The 22,133-nt window shown below is 33.9% G+C and overlaps 2 protein-coding genes across 2 annotated transcripts in view; one reads left to right on the top strand and one right to left on the bottom strand.

Moving 5' to 3' along the window:
• Dhc16F (Dynein heavy chain at 16F) overlaps nt 1-11,263 on the bottom strand; it is a 61,419-nt gene extending 50,156 nt beyond the window's left edge. The window contains exons 1-15 of the mRNA XM_076134693.1: nt 11,147-11,263; nt 10,306-10,390; nt 9,799-9,880; nt 8,626-8,842; nt 8,147-8,288; nt 7,829-8,068; nt 7,219-7,436; nt 6,544-6,727; nt 4,520-5,091; nt 4,023-4,255; nt 2,705-2,853; nt 2,154-2,282; nt 1,617-1,723; nt 958-1,108; nt 251-460 (exon numbers count right to left, since the gene is read on the bottom strand). Coding sequence (XP_075990808.1) covers nt 251-460; nt 958-1,108; nt 1,617-1,723; nt 2,154-2,282; nt 2,705-2,853; nt 4,023-4,255; nt 4,520-5,091; nt 6,544-6,727; nt 7,219-7,436; nt 7,829-8,068; nt 8,147-8,288; nt 8,626-8,842; nt 9,799-9,880; nt 10,306-10,390; nt 11,147-11,250 — 2,823 coding nt within the window. The 5' untranslated portion in view covers nt 11,251-11,263. The remainder of the gene's footprint in view (nt 1-250; nt 461-957; nt 1,109-1,616; nt 1,724-2,153; nt 2,283-2,704; nt 2,854-4,022; nt 4,256-4,519; nt 5,092-6,543; nt 6,728-7,218; nt 7,437-7,828; nt 8,069-8,146; nt 8,289-8,625; nt 8,843-9,798; nt 9,881-10,305; nt 10,391-11,146) is intronic.
• Nucleotides 11,264-13,009: 1,746 nt separating this feature from the next.
• On the top strand, nt 13,010-22,037 carry LOC142986421 (ras-GEF domain-containing family member 1B-like). The gene is made up of 12 exons (XM_076134921.1): nt 13,010-13,150; nt 13,714-13,969; nt 15,086-15,205; nt 15,780-16,034; nt 16,127-16,272; nt 16,383-16,527; nt 16,601-16,861; nt 16,946-17,089; nt 17,167-17,246; nt 17,362-17,463; nt 18,169-18,341; nt 18,693-22,037. The coding sequence occupies exons 2-12, from the start codon at nt 13,796-13,798 to the stop codon at nt 18,776-18,778; spliced, it is 1,686 nt and encodes a 561-aa protein (XP_075991036.1). The 5' UTR covers nt 13,010-13,150; nt 13,714-13,795; the 3' UTR covers nt 18,779-22,037.
• The last annotated feature ends 96 nt before the right edge of the window (nt 22,038-22,133 follow it).

Raw genomic sequence — 22,133 nt, 5'->3', positions numbered from 1 at the left:
GGTGTAGTTGTTACGTTGCCATATATCACGTTCTCACACCACAACCGATCCAGGAATGGAGAAACTACGGTGCTTAAGACTTCCTCCCAAAAGCCTTTTAGAACATCCTCTGGACAAACTTAAACATAGCTTACACGCGACAAAATTGCTTTTCGCTTGCAATTTTCACGTCCCAAAGGCAAAACATAGATCCGCCACTGACCTTTACAGGAGATAAAATATTAAAAGCGCTCGAAGCAAACTTGGTTACCTTTTTGAGTAAACCTTCTAGCCCAGCTTCAGAACTGGCCTGACCAGCCACTTCCATTAGTTCTTCAGCGTGTTGGAAAGCATGCAAGTCTTCGAACACTCGTAGCGTCAAAGGAGTAGTAGGTGTAAATCGTGTGTGTAGAATATCTTCTATTTTAACCCAATGACGCGGTTTCAATGCTGGGTTTCGGAGATACGACATCACAGGGAGCTGTAATTAAAGCGTTAATGGAACTACCGCATATGATTATAATGTGTTGTTGATTGACAATCAGCTTTGCAAATTCACAGTATAACGCTATTCAATATTATGTGGACAAATGTGCAAAGCAGTGTTAGTGGAATATACATAAAGTTTCTTTGCATTTTCTTTGCCCTAGTAGAGTTCATCTTGTTAAAGTAAAATGTGCTTTTAAGTAGATTAACTCCTTTCATAATAAAATGTACGGAGTATTAACATGAACGGATTAGTACTTACGTGATGTTGTTCCTACATATATTCAGGTAGAAGCTTTTAAAAATAAAACAATTTTTGTGGAGCATTTAATTTATAAATAGCACGGGACGGATTATTGTTGCATTCCAATTAAGCGAAGTACCACTTCGTAATTTTCAATCTCTTGCATACGTATAATACGATGATGGAATTGAGGACTTATTTTTCACTATTATATGAAGCTGAATACACATATATAGGTTGTGACTTACTTTGTCTTTTATAATGTCAATAGTGGCTTTACACTTTGGAACGATTTTATTCGGAGGCACTCCTTTGTCCAACTGGTTGAATATCTTTCCAAAATTTATTGTAGTTGTTTGTATTTCATCAATATCCAATGTATTGAATGGAGCTTCATACCTGTATGGAACCGAAAATAACCGAAAATTGTATAGTATTTTCCATGAAAAAAATAAAACCAATACGAACGGCAAACAATAAAGCTTTCAAAAACAAGAGCGGTAGTTTTTTGTGATTAAGTTTCGCGTTCGATTAACGGGTTGGACAAATTTTACCATTGTTTTGGTATGATGATGGTAGCCTGAAGCACGCCTACTACCAAGTTTCAGGTTAACATAGGCCCTTTCTTCTCTCTTTAAAAAGTTATCTTTCTAAAGAGAGAGAATGGGGAGGAACGGGGGGTGAATCTCATTGTATTTGCTGATACATTTAGGTGACATAAGTGTCATATTATAAAATATCAATAATTAAACAATAATTAATAATAGACGGACGAACTAGACGCGGTCCTAGAATGAAGACCAGTATATAGGCCACAGAGGGCTCAGGCTACGGGAAAGGTTTTTGTGTCACAGTCATTCTTTGAGGCAGGCTTAAATAGTAAAAAAAAATTGACGGTATACTTTACCATGATGTAAACATATCGTTCCATTCCTGCGACGATTGCCACAGCAGTTGTCTGAGTTTGACGTCGTTTATAGCTTCGTCCAGGGTCTCCAATCTCGCCGGTGGCATCTGTATGTGTTTATTATGTTTTGTACAATGTCTTCGCAGAATTACGAGCGAAAGTTAACATTGTAATCGTAAATAAATACTTTGTAAAGACTATTTTCACTGTCGTTTAATTTAGGTTGATTTTCTAATGCACTTATTTAATATCACCTCATATTATACTTGGAGGCAGTCATAGCCGTAGTCAGTAAAGCCTTAATTTTACAGAAAAACCCATTTTAGGGCGGAAAAAGTCGGCCTCATTTGTTGTCAATTGATAACAGTCGTTAAATCATGTCAAATGCCTTTCGTATGACCTAAAGGCATGTACAACTTTGACACTAGATTGACTACTTACGATACAACTATAATTATACTTACATATTATTATATCTACAACATGCAATGAAGGTCTTTAAAGCGATTCATTTAAGTGACGTATTAATCTTAATACCTTGAATAATTTCTGCCACTCTTTAATTTGCTTTTCCCTCGTAGAACAAGCTTGTAGTTTCTCTTGCAGATCAGCTAACGTTTCCAACACCTTCTCGATATCTGACTTTTCATCGTACAGCCACGGTTGCTAACAAACAACACGGTACATGTGAGATTTCGGTAAGAGCCCCAATAAATACATTGATATTTACTTAACGAGGCCAAAGTGTAATTACTTTTCCTATTATATTTACCGAAGAGGCCTAGTTTCATCTATTGTAAAAGTATACCGACGGACGTAGTTGATAAACAATCATATTCCATCTGTTTGTAAATAAATAGATATAAAAAATTATAGCTTAGAATCTTCTCGATCACGTTCAGATAAGAAACAGAAAACTACATTAAAATCGATCTCTCCGATTAGTAGCTTAGTGGATTAGTAGCAACAGAATAACAGAGATAGACGCGATATACTTATAGATAATAGATGTTATAAGTTTATATCGTTTTTTATATCGTTAGAATTGTAATACAAATAATAAAATATAAGAATTGTTTAATCCTTACAGCGACTTCATCTCTCAGTTTATTAACATCCATCATCAGATCCATGATGTCCTTGCCAATCTGACTGGCGAACAATCCTGCAAGCTTGCTCCGTGTCTCAAGTCTTGCGTCTACGTTAGTTCGTAGAGTTCCTAATGCTACGCTTAATCCTGAAAAACAGAACAAATAACATTAATACAGATCTAAGTGTCTGCCTACTTTCTTTTAATGTATACTTATTTATGACATCTATCTGTTTTACTCAAAGCTAGTGGCAGAGGTGTGTATAATACACCCGCTCTTCGCTATACAAATGTTAGCCCTATGTAATAAGCCAAAAGCCACATTAATAAACTTTGGACTATCATATGGAGAGATAGAGAATATTCTAATAATAATTTTAACTGACTACCAGGTAATCGAAACCGAGACCACGTAGTAATTAGAGTAGGAGTAGGGGATATTGTAAGCTCGACACTGCCGCCCAAATCACAAAAGCAGTCTTGGAGCAACATCAAAATACTCTAGAAAGGCTCTTGCTACAACATTTCAAATAAAGGTTTGATCACGAACAGCGTCACTAGTTCATGTCAAAGGAGTAGAATTCTTTCACTACAATAAATACAAATAACTAAAAGCACTCGATGTGAAGGCGACACAGTCAAAGATAGTGAAGAAAATATTGCAGACTGACTTATAAGTTGTCGTCGCAAAGAAATAGACGTCAATTTTATGTTACAAAAATAGACTTCCAATGATTCCTTTCACTTATAAAATTGCAAGCTTATGAAGAAAACGTAACAGATTCAACCTTTATATTAGCATATTTTATTTTATAAAACGTCTTCTTTGAAAGAAGTTCTTAACCTACATTTATGCAATAACATATTTTATAATTCTATTTTATGCCTTTGTGATTTGATTGATTGTGTTTTCAACTACCAATCACGAGGCTTCGTACCTGGATCGGGCAAAGTATTATTAGGTTTTTCAACAGTATAATAGAATAGTTTTAACAATAACTTAGAGATTGGCAGTTCGATATTTGGTGATAACTCGCCACTAAATCGTGAATAGCGAAACGTATTTCACGCAACCCATCTTTGGGTAAGACAAGAATGAATTTTAAACTCTAGCAACTTGTACGCATACTATTAGAAAGCAAGGGGTCTTAAACGCGATTGAAAATTAAAGGTTTACGATATCTTATCAGTCAGCCCGTGACTACGGACGATGCAAATCGATTCAAAACGTCGGGTAAGCAAATGAGGTATCATTTAATTTTTAATCGCATGATGAAGTTATTATAAAAAAATAGCAATATATTATCATGACAAACCTAAATAATCAGTCATGTCATCAGGTGGTATAGCTATATTGAACTCTCCCATAACATCGTAGAGTTCTCTCAGATACTCCAGCCTCTCTTCAAGGAAGGCCACGCGGGACTCCAGGCCGTCCAACAAGGAGTTGAATGCGACCAGCTCGGCCGCTGTCTCTGGCTCTTTGACTATATCGTCGTTTATCAACTCAATACCTTCTACGATCTCCACTATGCAATCGTGACCGATACTGCAAGTAAGTTTTACATTGTTACCATAAAATATAACAGATAGGTAGGTATATTCCAATTGGACATTGATTTCAGCGCAGATAAACATCCGTTAGTCTGGTTTCAGTGCTAGGGGTCTTCGACAATGTTCAGGCACTTGGAGATTTCTGGTGTAGGTAGGTGTTACAGTAATTCTTTTTCGCCATTTTGGGAAGTGAATTAGGTGTGTAACTATTAAAACCGAGAGATCTGTACATAAGGTTCAAATATTATAGGCTACTTACTCAGGTGTAGTAACAGCCACGACATCAAACAGTTTTCTCGGCTGAGGCCTAAACAGTTCTTGGAAAGGCAGCAGACACAAAAATATTATACCCAAGGGTTGGTAGCTCACTACTTCTTCTATATATTCCATTTGTTTCACGAGACGATCGCATAATATCTTGAACGCGTTCGTGTCTCTCTCAGTTCTAATAGAGTTAGTGTCCATCGAACAAGCTTCGCGATAATTGTCCATGAACCCTTGCATTCGTCGCATAAACTTCCAAACGCATTCGAACCCGTGTTTTATAGCATGAGGTATGAACATAATGTCGTCCAACATACTTTTGTCTTGATTCATTAAAAAGTATAGATTAGGCGAAACTCCCGCGGACCAATCCACAGGCTTACCCATGATAGTGGGTTGCACAAATATTTGCAAAGTCTCTTCGTTAAGGAAGTTGTGAAACGTGCGCACATATTCGTCCCAGTAACTAGTTATTTTCTCCAAGTATGTTGACATAATTTTCTCACTGGGATTTAAATCAACCTCCCCATTAGGTTTAATGTATGCGTCTACTTGGAACAACGCCCACTGTAACACGTAGAAAACGTCAGTATCCATAATGAGCTTACTTAACATTCTAATGTTTATACCTACTAGGAATAAAATTCTGAATTTATAAACGAGAAATTGAATAGTTTGGCCAAATTAACGCACAATAGAAACTCTAGACAAATAATTATACAATTTCGGAGATTTCATATACAGAAGGTAAACCATGAAACACCTTGTAATTTTTTTACCTATGCGCCGATACATCGATTCAACTCAGGTAAAAAGTTTCATTATACTAATTCGATAACAATCATGTAAAACTTCAGAACTTTTTACATTTCATTATAGAAAATAATTGTTCGAACCTTGGAAACCTTGTGTTCTTTACAATGTTTACTCATAGGTGTGTGAAAATTACACAGCACGTAAGATAATATGAAACTTCGATAATGACTAGGTAGTTTATAACAGAAAGTCGATACGATCTTCCTTTAGATAGACTTTATAAATAGAGGTAAGATCGTAAGCGAATAAAAATCGCTACATACTCGTACAACATAATAGTAGGGAATAAAACAAGTAACTTTGTTTAAAATCGGATGTAATACGTGGGTCACTGCTTATATTTTTAGCCTATCTATGAAAAACGGTAAATATTTGAGTAAAAACTACTCTATCAAGTTTCAAGTATTCTTATTTATGATGTAATTTTTCGTACGATGAAAAACCACGTACGAAAAAACCCATAAAGTCGACTTTAGCTTATTTTCATATATTTATGTGCATAGATTTTAGATTAAACAATGGATTTTTCAAGTATTTGTTTGCACTAATCCACTCGAAAATCTTGACTCACAGAGATTCAGGTCAGAGTTGTTGTAGATCTTTACATATGTCAAAAAACGAAAATGCGTATCTAATTTTCACGCCGTACCGATTTCTCTAGACCCAACTGGTGTCCTTAGACGACCTTCAGAACTTTTATCGGTGAGTGAAAGGGGAACCATGGTAGATTTCTGTATAACTGGGTTTAAGATCATCAAAAGATAGAAAAAAGAAAATAAGTTAATATAGGCACTAAGTCTTCATAACACATGTTGAAAATCGTGAAAAACTACACGAAAAGTTAACGTCGTTATGCATTTTTTTATTCAAGTGACCGCACTTGAAAATTGATAATTACGCGGAAAAACTGCCGTAAAGAGTATAATACCAGCGCAGTTTTCAAAATGTTCTTATCAGAAATCAGATTCGTCAAGGCTCTGAATCTAGTATTAGCTCAATCGCTAAGTTCACGTTGTAGAAATCGTTGGTTCAATTCTAAGTGATCAATGTGATACTATTGATCGAAATATAGATCTAAAACAAACCTTTACTTACTTTTGTAATTAGGGTAAGTCATCCTTTATTAAAAAAACCTCTGCTCCTATTTGCGTGCTACAGGTTTATATAGAGATAAATAATTAAATGAGACAAGTGTATACAGACCTTGCATCTATCAATTTGTCGAGGATACGATTCAAGTACTTCATCTACTTCAAGCCTGAGCAATGTTTCTTCGTCGGGTGTAAAACCAATATGTATACGAAGCATATCCGCCATCATACCATTAGATTTCTTCGTTAATCGATATAACATGTAATTTGTCATATAATCTGATAACTTTATGAAACTGAAAATTAATATCATCAAATGTCAAATACATCTAAAAGCTTTGAAAGTGAACATCTTAGTCGGAATGTTCAAAATATAGAAGCTAACGTCATAAGGCGCTTTCACGTAAATGTGTCAATGTTCTACGAAAATACAGTAATAAGTGAAAACGTACTAATGCACACGACACATGCTTCGGGAAATAGCTACAATCTGACTGTACACTCTATACGACACAGTTTCATCCGATCGATATTGCAAGAATGGTCAAAATGTAGTTTGCTCACAAACACACGCCACTTTTAGAATTATACAACCTCATCATAGGGGTTCATCGGAGCGCGCTAAATGTAGACTAGAAAAATGCTTCAATAACGGCCGGTTTCAATAACATATCTTCGGATAGAAATAGAATTATTTGGTTACTAAACAACATAGTCTTATTTCTCTCTAATTAGGTTAATTCCTATCTGAAAATATAGTATTGAAACCGTCGCTATTGTTTAGTACCAAGCGAGTCTTTCGCAGTATTTCCTTTTATTTGCTTTCTCGGTGTAAGACATTCCTCCTGTGGGCTTGCCCCTGATGATCTGGAAGGGCGGTATGTTCCTGTCGTCGAACACAAACCCTTGCAGGTACAGAGCCGTGTGACAAGCCTGTGTGATTATATCCAACACCACTGTACGAAACTCTATCAGTTTTTCACGAATGTATTCTATACGTTTCATCTGTAAAAAGTATTACAGTATAGACGCAAATGCATATAATAATAAGGATTACGTAAAGATTTCAAAGCAAACAAATAAGCCTCTTATTAAGTCTACCTGCTCGGCCAAGCAAAAGTAGCGCAACTATTAATATTATTTTTACATAGGAGTCAATCACTAACCAAATAATGATAAAATTACTTTATGTGTATGCACAATCATTATATACCCTTTATCAGTGATAAAGAAAGTATATAGTACCTATACGTTTTTCTTAGAGTTAATGTAGCGTTTCAGTTCTACAAGAACTATAGTCATTGCCTATATCAATCATCGCAACAAAAATAAAGCATGGACATTATTATACCATCTAAAATAACCGATCTAAATTAAGAAAAGTTGTAATTCCACACCTGAACTTCAATAAAGTAAAAGAATGCCGTGTCCATATCTCTGCTCAGATCAGCAAATGTTTTCATGTACATTTCACAACACATCGACTGAATGCTTAGCAGAGCTTTGCCCAACACAGGCGTTAAAATAAAAAGATTCTTTGCAATTTTCGTGCGGAGCTTAGTGTACTTCCGGAATATGATGGATTTTCTCCAAACGTAAAATGCTTTCCAGTACCTGTACACTCTAAAGAATTTAATCTGAAACAAAAGATGCATTCGTACTATTCTCACAAACGTAATTTATGGTTAATTACTTATTAATTTATTATCCCTTACGTCAGTTAATTTGACGAAAATCGTGTACTCCTGCTCCCAAGCCGGAAGTTTAGTGAAAACCATCTCATTTGAATAGTGAGTAACCCCACAAGGACTGATTGTAAAATAATTCTTTTTGTCGATTCCTTCGTAGGGCACCACTCTGTAAAACGTTTATAATATAGATGTGTAATAATAACAAATGTGTATTATTTACAAACTACTGATGTACTTTCGGAGTTTTACATAAAAAAGCTCCGATATTAAAGCATAATATCGATCACAGTGTAATTATGTGCACAATTTGCATCAATTGTTACGCCTTCCCTCGTTCTGATGAGAAAACCACACAAAGCTGCGGTATTAATTACGTTGCTACCGAACACATTTAATACCAGATAATGATTTAATTTTATCCAGTTTACATGCAAACATTCAATTATTCCGCATACTTAACTATATTGAAAGGAGCATTGTTCATAGACTTCGACGTTACTTACTTGAGATAATAAGGTGTGAAATAAACATTCTGTGGGTGGACAGCATATATCATGTACAAGAAGCCGCAGGAGGGATTAGTTTTTACATAGTCTATAACCTCCTTTTGTGACGCCACCACTGGTTTCACTTTCAGTGGATCTATCGTAGTATATTCCTTATCGTCAGAACTGTGCCTTCCTTCATGAATTTTAAGCTTTTTCCTCTTCCTGATTTGTGCTAAATAAAATGTCATAAAATAATTAATATTTTACATTTGCAGAAACTGGGCAGATGTTTTGTGCAATGATGGGCAGGTATGCTTAATCTCGCCGATTGAAGGCCAAATATATGGACTAGGTCTTAACAAAGTGGTATGCACCCCAATTTTGTCGGAATCCGGATTAAGGTTACGTTTTGCATGTTTAATTTGATTGACCACCTGTTCCTTCCACGATTTATAAGTATAGCACAACATATTTGCAAGCAAGCGAATTAGTGATATTTCGCACAAATAATTTCATGGTATTTAGGTATTAATATGTAGCTACTGGTATTCCCAATGCATCATACCTGAATCGAACTCATCAAATCTATAGAATAGACATGCAATTCAGGCAAGCGAACCGTTAATATACTGATTAATTGTTCGATAATTACTTGTGTAATTGTCTGCTAAACACGTTGGTTATCGTGGAATAACCGCAGTAATAGTGATAATAATGTGTTGATTTACAAATAGATACATAAGTGTTATACATGCTAGTATTTAAAGGCTTTTAAGCTAGGTTTGAACATGATGAAGCTACGTAATAATAAACTGATTAGTATTTATTCGCAAGTAGGTTTATCCAACTAAACATACATTATACTACCAGACAGAGAATCCTAGTATACCAAGCGTTTCAACAGGCACATAATATTTTCTAATAAAACCTTCTGTTGTAATATCCATGCAATAGGGGCGCATTTACTAGACTTTTATATATTTTCATATTGTGCTTTGGATTTACCGTAGGTAGAGCATTTTTATTGAGGTTGCACTCTCCGCGAAAAAAAGTGTTTTAGTGGTAGAGTGGTCGGAAGTTAATTTTATCGTATTATGTGCCTTTTATGCTCTAACTGCACGGTGTAAAAATATATTTACGTCTTCAACTTTTTGTATTCGTTAATTTAGTTTTAAAATGTGCACTTACTTGTTGACTCTTCTAAAGGTTCTAATTTTTGTGGTTTTCTTTCACGTTTAAAACGTTGTTCCTGGGCTTCAGTGAAGCCAGTCTGAAAATAATATTAATCGTGAATATAGAATATTATTATATAAATATTATAATTGTTTTGTGTTTCGAAGAAATACACTTTAAACGTAATAGTGTATTTTAATAAAAATCGTTATTCCAGACTCAAACATGGATTAACTAGTAAAAAAGATTAACTGTTTTAAATTTAATACTCAATGGAATTCGATGAACTAAATAATGATAATCTGCTTGGTACACAATCAAGTACCTACGTATAATACGAATTTGCAATAAACATTTAACAGGTTTCAGATAAACTTTTAAACAGTTTTGGTTTGTTTTTTTTTATACAAAAAGCGAGTTGAGTATTATAACTGTAGATACTATAATTTTACCGTGATTTATCGACAGTGCTCATCAATTCAAAATTACGTACTAATTGAAAGAGCAGAAAATAATTCTTACCAAAGGCTCGGGTTCCTTTTTCACATATTCAATTTTTTCCAACAACTTTTTATGCGGGAAGTGAAAAGGGACCTCTCGCGGCTTTCTGAAACAGATATAAACACAATAAATTAAGTACCTATCTGCTGTCTTGAGTACACTATTGTATTGTGTGGTGATAAGTTTGAAATATCTATATTTCAAGATGCTGCAAGCGCGCTTGAGATACGTACCTACCAAGTATGGGGCGAATAAGTAATGCTTCCTACTTATAATGTGTCTTAGTATTTTAAAAGTTCCAAGTATTAGTATATAACATACATCGTACTTAAAATATGGAATTAATAGTACCAATAGCTTAAGCGAAATGTAGGATGGTGCCTGGTAAGTATTATGTGCGATTCATTTTCATAGAACTTATAGGTTACTGCGGCAGTTAAATAACTAGGTTTTTCTTACCAAATAAGAATTTCTAGAAGTCATAATAATAAGTAGGTATAATTTGTCGAGTTAGGGTACGAGGGGTAAGGAGCTTGACTCTGTCGATTTGCTCGTTTTAGTATCAACTAGCTGTCCCGCGCAACTTCGCTTGCGCCACATAAGAGAGAATGGGACATAATGTTCCCCGTTTTTGTAAAATTTTTCGTTGCTACTTCGCTCCTAATGGCCGTAGCGTGATGTTATATAGCCTAAAGCCTTCGTCGATAAATGGTCTATCTAGCACTGAAAGAATTTTTCAAATCGGCCCAGTATTTCCTGAGTTCAAACAAACTAACTCTTCAGCTTTATAATATTAGTATAGATTAGTATAGATAATTTAGACAGAGAGGATTTTAAATGATTTTGTGTAAAGGTATTTTACCTGGAGTAGTATGTTGGCACAGCTTTAACATTTCGTTGCAGGGTCTCTAAAGCCGGCAGGATAGTTGCGGGGTTTCTTATTTTGTGATTATTCCCATTCGACATTATTTTGGTCAAACGCGAAACATCTTTATAATAAAATAATAAGATTCCACTTTACACAAATGTACGACAGTACAATCGATACAATAACAATGGTAAACAGTTTTCTGATCACTATGGAAACTGATGACAGTTAAGAAAACAAAGTTTTGTTATCACAACAAAGGTGGTACTTACTTTTAAGTAAACCTTTTTTACTTTTAAGAGTTATTTACTGGTCTTGGTAGAGTTTTGAAAGGGTTAGTTATGTTTCCGTGTTAAATTATACCCGATTTTATAACTTACTTCGTAGTTTTGTCAGCTTGCAAGTCGATAGTAAATCGCGCTACAAATGCAATTTCCTATGAGTACTTACACCTCTTCTTTTAAAGAGCTATTTATCACTAATTATAAAGTTATAACGAAACTAATTCCCAGTTTAGATATGTAGGCTATGTACGAAGAAAATTATTAATATTTTACCTTACATTAATGCAAGTTTTACTTCATACCTAGACCTACTGCTTACGCCATCTAGTAAAGGTTATAGGAACGAATAATTACGGACACTGATGGATCCTGGATTTTATTATGGAGTTTTTTAGGATCCCATAATTTGAATAGTAAGTTTTTATAGTAGTTTAGGCATCACTTGGGTATCTACCGGTATTCGTCAATAATTTAATCATAAGTTTATCTAGCAAACCCGGAAAACAATATTCTGGATTTCGGACACCGAAATCCATTGGCATCGCGATATTATTATTCTAATGACTTGTTAATCAATCATCCAATCGCCCCATCTTTTCTTTCAGATCAGCTAACTCCCACAAAACCCTCATTGGTGAAAAATGCATGAAAATTCGTTTATTGCAGACTGTTTATAGCCAACAAAGCAAACTGAAAAGGCGAAGAACTGTGTTTTATTACAAGTATCAGAGCCGCAAAGTTAAAAACGTCCATCTTTAGCTTAATAAAATATTGTTTGTCTATCGTAACGTTGCGCCTATATTTTCATAAGTATTAAAAAAAACCTGCTAGACAAAGCGTTCTGCAGAAAACTCTTCACGCGAGTCTAACTCGCACTTGACCGGGTTTTTTTTACAATGAAGTTAGTGTCTTCGTCTGTTATAATTTTACATAGGTGCTTACAAGTTGTTAGATATTGGTGGTCTCTGTGTATATTCTAATCCGAAATACGAGCTTTTACTGCCTCTATGGAATACCATTGTTCTGAGCCCAATTTTTATAGACTTCTGTTGGCATTAAAGTACTAGGTACTTTAATACTTGTTCCTAAGTGCTCTATTTTTTTTTTGTAGTAAGTAATACAATTTCAAAATGAAATGTGCATTTATTTAAGAAATAAACAACCTGCTGTATTTATAGTTATACTTTTTTCTGAGTTAGGTACACAATAGGTATTATACGAATATCATATAATAAAGTTTAATGAATGCGAAGAAATTAAACTTACATAAATTGAATATAAACAACCAATTTAAATTACCCGCCAAAATCAATAGTTGATGACGTCAATTGGTGTTGTTACCATAAAGGTGCTACCATAGATTATATAGGAATGCCTTTGCATGTAAAGTAACGAATTTGTAATAAAATTTACAAACAACAATTGTGTATTTAATTATTTCTTTTAAAGTATTTAATATAAATAACAATTGAATGTTAATTTTGTTAACTTACTAGGCTTTCTACTCAAAGCCTTGGCCAATACTTACCTAGATGGAGTAAAAAAAACAAAACATATTTAGTCTATGATTTGATTGTGATTGTGTGATTGGCGCTATTTTGCGTTTTATTTTTGGATTTATTAATTAAAACACCCTAAATTGTGTTATGTGTGCGGTACTATTTGATCATAGTTTTTGTAAATTTAATTAAACTAAAAAAAAGCTTCTCGTAAGGTATGTATCAAACCAATATTTCATGCAGAAAGCAACTTTCACCTTTCGCTTCTGTCAATTCTATCGATAACTTTTGGAAAGGACAAAAAGATACCCAACGACTACCTGTTTTCGATAAAACGATAAATATTTCAGTAAATTATATTTTTGCATAATTATTAAACAGTCAGATTCCATTTAAATTCGCACTGGGCAGACCTATATCGAACGCTTTATGTTAGAATAGTTACCGAACGAAAGCCTTACTCAATATTGTACGTTGTTTTTTGTATTTTTATTATTAAAATATCAGTCATGAAATCGGGCATTAATTTCATCTTCATTTTTGGTTAAATGTAAGTCCGACCTTTCGTCTTTCTTTCATCGTTTTCTTGAGGTGTTCAAAGAAAATACGTATGTTGTGGGTACGTATGTTTTGTGTACCTATGTTTTGTTAGGTCAATGCCTAAGACATGTCATATTATTAATCTGAACAGCCAACAATTTTCTTTTTCATATGCAAATATATATTATTTATTATCAAGCCCATAAGTTTCAATCAAAAATATTTGACTGAATTCCAGATTATTCAATGGGTTCCTTTACTTAAAACCTGCCAGCAGCTTCAATAGAAGCCTTTAGCGTAAGTTGTCATTGAGGAATTGAATGGCTATGTATTACTACGCGAGTAAACTGAATGAAGCCTCATGTAGTGGCTGTAATATCAAAGTGCCCCCAGCACCTACAGAACCGGCACCTGTGCCTCCGCCACCCACTGATCTTGCTCCGCTACCTCCTGACTCGGCTCTCCTGCATGGCACGGGGCTTTCTTACTATGATGTAAGTTTAATGTAGATGTTTCAACTGCTACCTATGTTTTTTTGTGTTATTATACATTCCTACTTGATCCGTTGTCTATACAAAAATGAAAAAACTGAACCTTTCCTGCAAGAACAGACATGCAACATTTATCTTGATTTCTTGGCTACTTGATCTATGTTACCTACGTACTATTAAACCTATGCTTAGCCAATTTTATTGATACTGGCAGGATTACAATTAGGTAGTTTAATACTAACCAACCAATATCTATCTCAAAAACGGAGGGATACAGATACTAATTATTCTCCTGTGCTCTGGACAAACCCACTTGTTTTATTTACTTAACATATATTTACATAATTGTAATGTATGTATGAATTGTATAAATTATATAATTATTATAAAATATTACTTTAACATAACATGACACTGCAATTACTCTTGTAAAGGTAATCAAAGTAATTAACATTTATTCACTATGAACTAAAAACATGTATCTATAAAATAATCAGAAAATATTACAATATTTTGATGTACTACATCTATTATAAGGTAGGAAACTGATGCCTGTACAAAACAAAGATGTAATATAAACATCCAAACTTATAGTGAACAATAAATATGTGATGCCTAAATAGGCCAGTCCATTTTAGGTATGTTTCATCATAAAATAATTGTTATTGCTATTCAATACCTTACATAAGCACATTTGAATAATGTTGGTTGTACAGTCTAGTGTTACACCTATAATGCTGTTTAGAATAAAAACCACATGACATAGCTGTGGCTTTTGTTCTCATAGTATTAATCTATTATTATAAGATAATAGTCAACTGTAGAAGGTATATCAGTGTGTTACTAATAAAATGTTTCATAATAAATCTGTAAGTACATTACAAATTTTATATGCCTACATATCAAATTGAAACTATATCTACTCGCTATTATGTATCTACCATATGCTACACTCTGCGAAATTGTTGCTTCATCCTTGTTCTTGACTGCCATATTCCTTGCCTTAAAGATTACACACATGAGTCACCTAACCCTCTAAAAAGACAGGATTAACAGGATGCTTTTTTGACTTGTTTTATTTGTCAAATATTGTTATTTTAATATTTAAAATGTTTCCAGAATGATGATTATTACTCAATGGTAAGGGGGAACAAATTTATGTCAGAGACCACTTGCAAACATATTGTAATGAATGGTGGGATTAATTTTGTTTCTGCCCAGAAAGTAGATGGACCACAGGTATATTACAATCCATACTAATATTATAAATGCGAAAGTAACTCTGTCTGTCTGTCTGTCTGTCTGTCTGTCTGTCTGTCTGTCTGTCTGCTACTCAATCACGCCTAAACTACTGAACCAATTTGCATGAAATTTGGTATGGAGATATTTTGATACCCGAGAAAGGACATAGGCTACTTTTTACCCCGGGAAAATGACGCATTTCCCGGGAAAATTCAAGTAGCGAACTAAGTCGCGAATAGTCAATATTATAATGACATTGAAATAACAAAATTCCGTTGTCATGGCAACTGTTTTAATGGCGGATATGCCTTAGCGCGACTTCGTTATATTAAGAGATATAAATAATTTTGAGAATATTTTTCGTGAAAAAAAAAACATATTTTATATCATCACGCTACGACCAATAGGAGCAGAGTAACAGTAAAAAGTGTTTAAAAAACGAGGAAAATTCTGACCCATTCTCTCTTATATGACGCAAGCGAAGTTGCGCGGGTCAGCTAGTAACTTAATATTTTAGAAAATGGTTATTGCTGTGGTAAGCAATAAATTTATGCATCCTTTGTTATTTTAGTTGTCAGCAGTACTACCCGGTGGAGTTAAGAACTTAGGCTCACTACCATATGTGAACTGTCCAGAAAAACCAGATGTTGAATATAGGGATGGACAGATAGTGAGTGCGACATTAGAGGCATTGGTTGACATGCTAAGGCCTGGAGCCAGCAAAGCCTTTACATTCACATTTTTATTATGTTCACGTTTGTTTGTCAAACCACATGAATTGCTGAACAAGCTCTGCAAACGCTATTTTAAGAACTATGAAAAGATTGTGAGTACATTGAAACATATAATTTGGAAAATGTTAGAGCTTTTTATACTACTGAAATAGGTACATCTAAAAATTTGTCTTTTTGTTTGCAGGGTAAAGCAGAAGTAAAGGATTTGGTAGAAAAAGAACTAAATGATATGTTTTCTCTAGTGCGAGTTTTAAGCCAGTGGACGAGTATGTTTCCTTACGATTTCCGTGACGATCGAGTGATGGCTCTTGTTCGTAGTATAACACAAAGGTAATCATATCTTAATACTTATCGGTTTTTTTCATATTTATTTTGCACCTAGAAATTTGATTTTGTAGATGAATATGTTACTCGTTTAACCGTAATTATTTTGATTACAGGTGTGCAGCAGATCATATGGCGTCAGTGAGGGTAGAAATGTCAACAACCCTCGAAAAACTGCTCGACAAACTGACAGCCCTCGAACAGTACGAGGCAACATTAGTAGAGACGCCTCAAGTATCATCTGTTGACCAACTTGCGCAGGTACGATATAACAAACGTGCCTTTCGTAAAATCAAAGTGATTTTGTTTTAAACTATATTTTTGTTAATTACAGGGAGACATCTTAACTCTGGGACTAACTCCAGTAGAATTGGCCAATCAATTGACTATTGTAGAACTGCATAGGCTATCTTTTGTTGGGCCTGAAGAGTTCGTGCAGACGTTTGCCCCACCACAGCCTCCGCAACCGACGTCATCGTGTGGTAAAGGTTCAATCAACCTGCATCACATAGAGACAAAGAGCACGAGAAATTTGGAGGCATATGCTGACTGGTTCAACAGGCTTAGCTATTTAGTAGCCACTGACATAATAAAGGTAATTATTATTAAATTTTTCTTTATTAGCCTATAATATTTTACTTTTTTACATGTTTTCTTATCTTGTTTTTTCTTTTTCCAGGCGGTCAAAAGTAAATATCGCGCTCGAGTGATTGAGCAATGGGTAATGACAGCTAGAGAATGTTTCAATCTTGGCAACTTTAACTCGCTTATGGCTATCATAAGTGCACTGAATATGTCACCAGTGACCAGATTAAAGAAAACTGTGAGTTTAGATTATATATTTCTGTATTTAAATGATAGATAAGAAGACACATTTTAATTAAATTGTGTATGTTTCAGTGGAGCCGAACATCGGCAGTGTGCGGACAACAATTGCGGCAGTTGGAGCTTTGTGTAGAGCCTAGCGGAAACCATGCAAGGTATGTATTTAAAAACGGCAAATTTATATCTAACTTATATCTACATCTTACTTCAAAGTTATGAATAGTTTATATCTAAATTACACTGATGTATTTTTATATTTGTCTCTTTCAGATACCGCGCCGCGCTAGCAGCTGCACCCACCGAAACGGCAGTACCGCTTCTGTCCGTTACTTGCAGAGACCTACACTTCGCTAACCAAGGCTCTCCATCGAAGTAAGTACAAAGTATAATACTACTAAGACTATTGTGTAACACTGCGCGATATAGGCGACGATTTTATCACGTGTTTTATAAATTTAATTCCTCCAATTGCTTTGCGATCAATAGTATTATAGTCATGCGATCAATTAGTTCTTAGTCGAGTTAGCCATTTTCATACTATACTGTAACTTGTTATTTTGTATTGCCGCGCATGAAGCGCATATTTTATAGCCAGTTATTCCTCCATAATTTTGTATTAGGCGAGCTGTTTATGTCTGAATTGTCAGACTGCTGATGGGTGCGGCACTATACTTGAACACTGAATAATAATAATGATGATGATAAAGTATTTCTTAGTAAGAATTTGCTGATGTGTGATCATGTGTGTGCGTTTATGCAAAAAAATTAGTGGCTATATTCAATAATTCTCATAATTCATTACTGAATCTTATATATTTGTATGATAGAAGCGAAAGTAACTTTGTCAACTTGTGAAGAAATTCGAACCATCTATAATCTATATATAATTTTGCTATAATACGCTAGCGTAATACAATACAGTCATATACATGTAAAAATATATTACATACCTAGGCTTTAAAATTGCTGCTTGCGATAAATAAAACTGCAGTTATAGCAATTGAAGTACATATTTGCATTCATCAATAATGCACATTATACCTACAAATAATTAATAAACATGGTTATTTTATCCAGGTTAGCGGGTAATCGCGTGAACTTCGAGAAGTGCGCGCTGCTGAGCCGCCACGTGAGCACGCAGCTGGCGGGCCGCCGTCTGATCAGTGAGGAGAGCCCCGCCTCCTCGCACCAGGCACCACACCTGCCCGTCTGGCGGTTCCTCAATGATAGACCCACGCTCACTGAGATTGGTAAGAGGAATACACTTCTACTTATATCTACCACAATCTTCAGTAGGTAACATGCTGTGAAATTTGCCTGAAGTATACATAGAACATTACGAAAATACTGTACCGCGATTTTCTATAGTTCGGTACTATCAACTTGAAGGCAAATAGTTCTTGCGGAATACGCTATTGGTGTGTTCAGTCGTCATCAGTTTTTTAAACAAAATTTATTCACAGACTATTGTGATCGTTGTGTTTTACATATGCGTAATTGTAAAATTTTTGAATGTACTCAATTCAAGAACGTAAAGTCAACGGGCATTTTTTTTTAAATTAACAACTGATGTAGTATAACCTAGTTTTCATTCTTTACAGCTTTGGAAATGATTTCATTTGAACGGGAGCCGCCGGTGGATCATCAGGAAAAAGAACGTTTGAAGCGTTTACGTGGCGCGAGTTAAGATGCGCAATAACAGTAAGTTTGTAAAAGCACTCTTGATGCTCTCTAATCTTATAGGCGAAGCCATTTTACGGCTTCATGATGTGTTCCAAGTTCTTAACTCAATTCCATAAATTACTGTAATTTAATACTCAATCTAAATCAAACGAATCTCACTCAGTTCTAGCATTTCATAGGCGTGCACGTAGTTAGCGAAAAAGCTGATTAATTTACTTACACAACAGTAATTTATAAAATCAAAATTCGTGTTATAAATGATTATGTATTTATACTAATGTTTGGATACGAGGCTGTTGTAAAAAATGTGGACATCAGGGTCTTGTGATAGAAATGAGCTACGTACGCGTATTTCTATACGTGCATTTATATTTATTACAATAAAAAAGTATATTATAATTTAATTAACATTCCCCCGCCTCAATATAAATAAAAAAAAATATATAAATAAAAACACAAGCTACCTCCGGACTAGGTAAAATTTGTAAAGAAATTTGATTTATTCAAAACATTCACATTATTACAGGTTAGTAGTAAACGATAAAATATATTATGTATACCCTTTTAAAAATATATTTACCACAGTCGTTTTAACCACTAGACACACTTAATCAAGCTCTCAATAGTTTGACTAGCGCAGTGTGCTAGCAAACATAAACATTTGTTTAATTTCACCCATAAGTTAAAGTATGTAATAGTATGTATATTTCGCGTGCTCATGAAATGCTAGTACTGTATCGGATTATTAAACGGACCATTAACATTTCAAAGTGCTTTCGACTGGCGAGAGCGAGTTTCAAGGTATATTTCAAATCTAGTCTTCTATCGAATCTCTTTTTGAAATTTCCATCGACCTTGCCTTCGTTTCCGGCCTTGCCTCGCCAGTTGAAATCACGCTTTATAAAATTGAGAATGTCAACTTAAAGCAATATAATAACATTAAAATGTGTAGTTCAGCGTTACCTCTGAACTCAATCTAAAATGTATAATGAATACTGTCGGTATTAAGAAAACAACTGCGATGTTTAATTTTAGTAAAAGAGCAGCTCCAACAATAACCGTATTTGTCTAAATCTGAAATGAGTTTACTAAGTATGCCACGTTCATTAGACTGTTGTATTTTTATTTATTAAGTAACCGACCAACGATTATCATATCAACTACTGCTCAATGTTTTTAAAGCAATTTTGTTTTTACGGCATGCTATGTGACGATTATTCTGGTGGCCGTTTAATATTTAACCTCGATGTGTATTATGAAATATATAATCGATGTAAGAGTTTCCGTACTTAATCTTTAAATAAACTTCATAATAATGCATTTATGAGTATAATTAAACGGAGTACCGGACTCCTGAAATATATTATAAATGTAACTGTGGAATTTACTATATTATCGACTTTATATAAACAAATACCTACGTGTGATTTCAAATTATTTTCGTGTCTTGATTGTTTATTAAAGAGGCCATTAAATCCAAGTTCCTTACGCATCAGTATTTAGCTACCTGTTAAAATCTCGCCATTATAATGAATCTCGTGAAGTAATTTAAGTACTTAATATTTATTTGACTAATTGCATTCTGAAAATTGATCTCATTTGTGATTGAATTTATATTTGTGTGTGTAATTTGTGTTCAGTTATTTAACGTGTATTCAAAGTGTATATGTGTGACGGATAATATGTAAATTATGATGTAGTATTATGCATTATTGTGCAGATATCGTCGTCGCCCGCGTTCTTTATCGTCCGCTCGCGGACCGAACTGCGGACCGGCCACAAATAGATCTGTAATAAGCTATTAAGTGGCAGCGTTTAATATATCTATAACCTGTTTATTTGTGTATTTATGTTTTCAATAGAATATCTCCTTATCTGGCGTCCAACCCAAGTGAATATTTTATGTTATTGGCCATAGACAATGGCCAAAAAGTATATAACATTCATAATAAATATTTGATCAAACACATGTACATGTTACGTATATTGTTACGAAGTATTAAGGATTTTTGTGTCATATCACGTATAGCGCTAGATTTTACGCACGATAATTAGTTTAATTTATTTAAACAATAATGTGTTCATGACTATACATTTAAGTAAATTTTGTACTTATTTCGGCGTTATGCTCTTAATATATAAACAATCTACCTATTAGGTATTGTTCAGTAAGCTTGCACTGTACACTGTTTAAGTATTTTAAGTATATAATTATGTACAAATATTAGTTGCCATGTTAGAGTTAACTAAATAATGTTTCGCAGCTATTTTCTATATATTTCACTTACGTATCGACCCAGTTATGGTATTATTTTTGAGTAGAAAATGTATCAATTAATTATATATACCAGTCTCTACCTTATAAAAGATTCAAAGTATTTTATTATTTACTGTTATTGTAAAGGAATTTATCTATTACAAATATTATTACATACATTTGTAGGTATCTCTGTTACCTGAATACATTCCATTTATAGACTGAAGTTCTCGATTATAAATAAAAGATCTGTTTAAGTAATAATTTATCAGTATTGGCTTTTGCTTTAATGATTTCATTTTCGTTTCCTTGTTTATGACTTTACAGACCTTTGCCGTTTCTTGTATAATACCTTCTGTGGGTGCAATTAGTTTCGCAATCTTAATAAGTCTTTGTACATAATAAATTATATAAAACATTAATGTAATTCACGTATATCCCACCTGGTACTAAATTCCATTAGCGATTTATTTCCTATCAGTGAATACTCTTTGAGTTTAAGTTTCTCGTCTTTATCGTTTTAGATCTCTATTTTTGGGATATTTGGACTGAAAATTATTGAAATACATTTGCCCTGTGATATGGATTCTATCATAACCTGTAACTTACATTCCTTTAATTTATGTCCATGACTCACTTAATTATAATCTTCTCATACCGATTTACATGATGTATGAGTAGGTTATGGTCAGATAATACTTAATAATAATAGAAAGTGTATGTAGTTTTCAAGTTATCTGTTTAAAAATTTACTTGTTACTGTCGTATATTATTATCTATCTTAGTGCCTGTTTCACCACTTGACAAGTGATGTTGCTTACAACTTATTTATATAATAGCTTGTTAACTCTATTTAAGAGGCAATAGAAAAATACGGAGCGACATTCATTTACTGAATAACTACTTGGTTTTGGTGAAACAAGCCGTAAATGTCAGAAATTCTAAAATTATAAATTTAATCATAAGATAAAAGTATTTGAAATATAAATACGTCATCACTGTAATAAATAAATGTTTTGTTATTTATCCTACCTTACCTATATTATCCCTCTACCTCAATGCACTATTTATAAATAAAATTGTATTACAGATTTCTAAGTAA

The sequence above is a fragment of the Anticarsia gemmatalis genome, chromosome Z, assembly GCF_050436995.1.
Source record: "Anticarsia gemmatalis isolate Benzon Research Colony breed Stoneville strain chromosome Z, ilAntGemm2 primary, whole genome shotgun sequence".
Lineage (NCBI taxonomy): Eukaryota > Metazoa > Arthropoda > Insecta > Lepidoptera > Erebidae > Anticarsia > Anticarsia gemmatalis.
This window is presented reverse-complemented; position numbering and strand designations above follow the sequence as displayed.

Coding starts and splice junctions, on each gene's coding strand:
- LOC142986421 (XM_076134921.1), top strand. CDS start 13,796: ATGGCTATGTATTACTACGCGAGTAAACTGAATGAAGCCTCATGTAGT. Junction 13,970..15,085: donor CGGGGCTTTCTTACTATGAT/GTAAGTTTAATG, acceptor AAATGTTTCCAG/AATGATGATTATTACTCAAT. Junction 16,862..16,945: donor TAGCCACTGACATAATAAAG/GTAATTATTATT, acceptor TTCTTTTTCCAG/GCGGTCAAAAGTAAATATCG.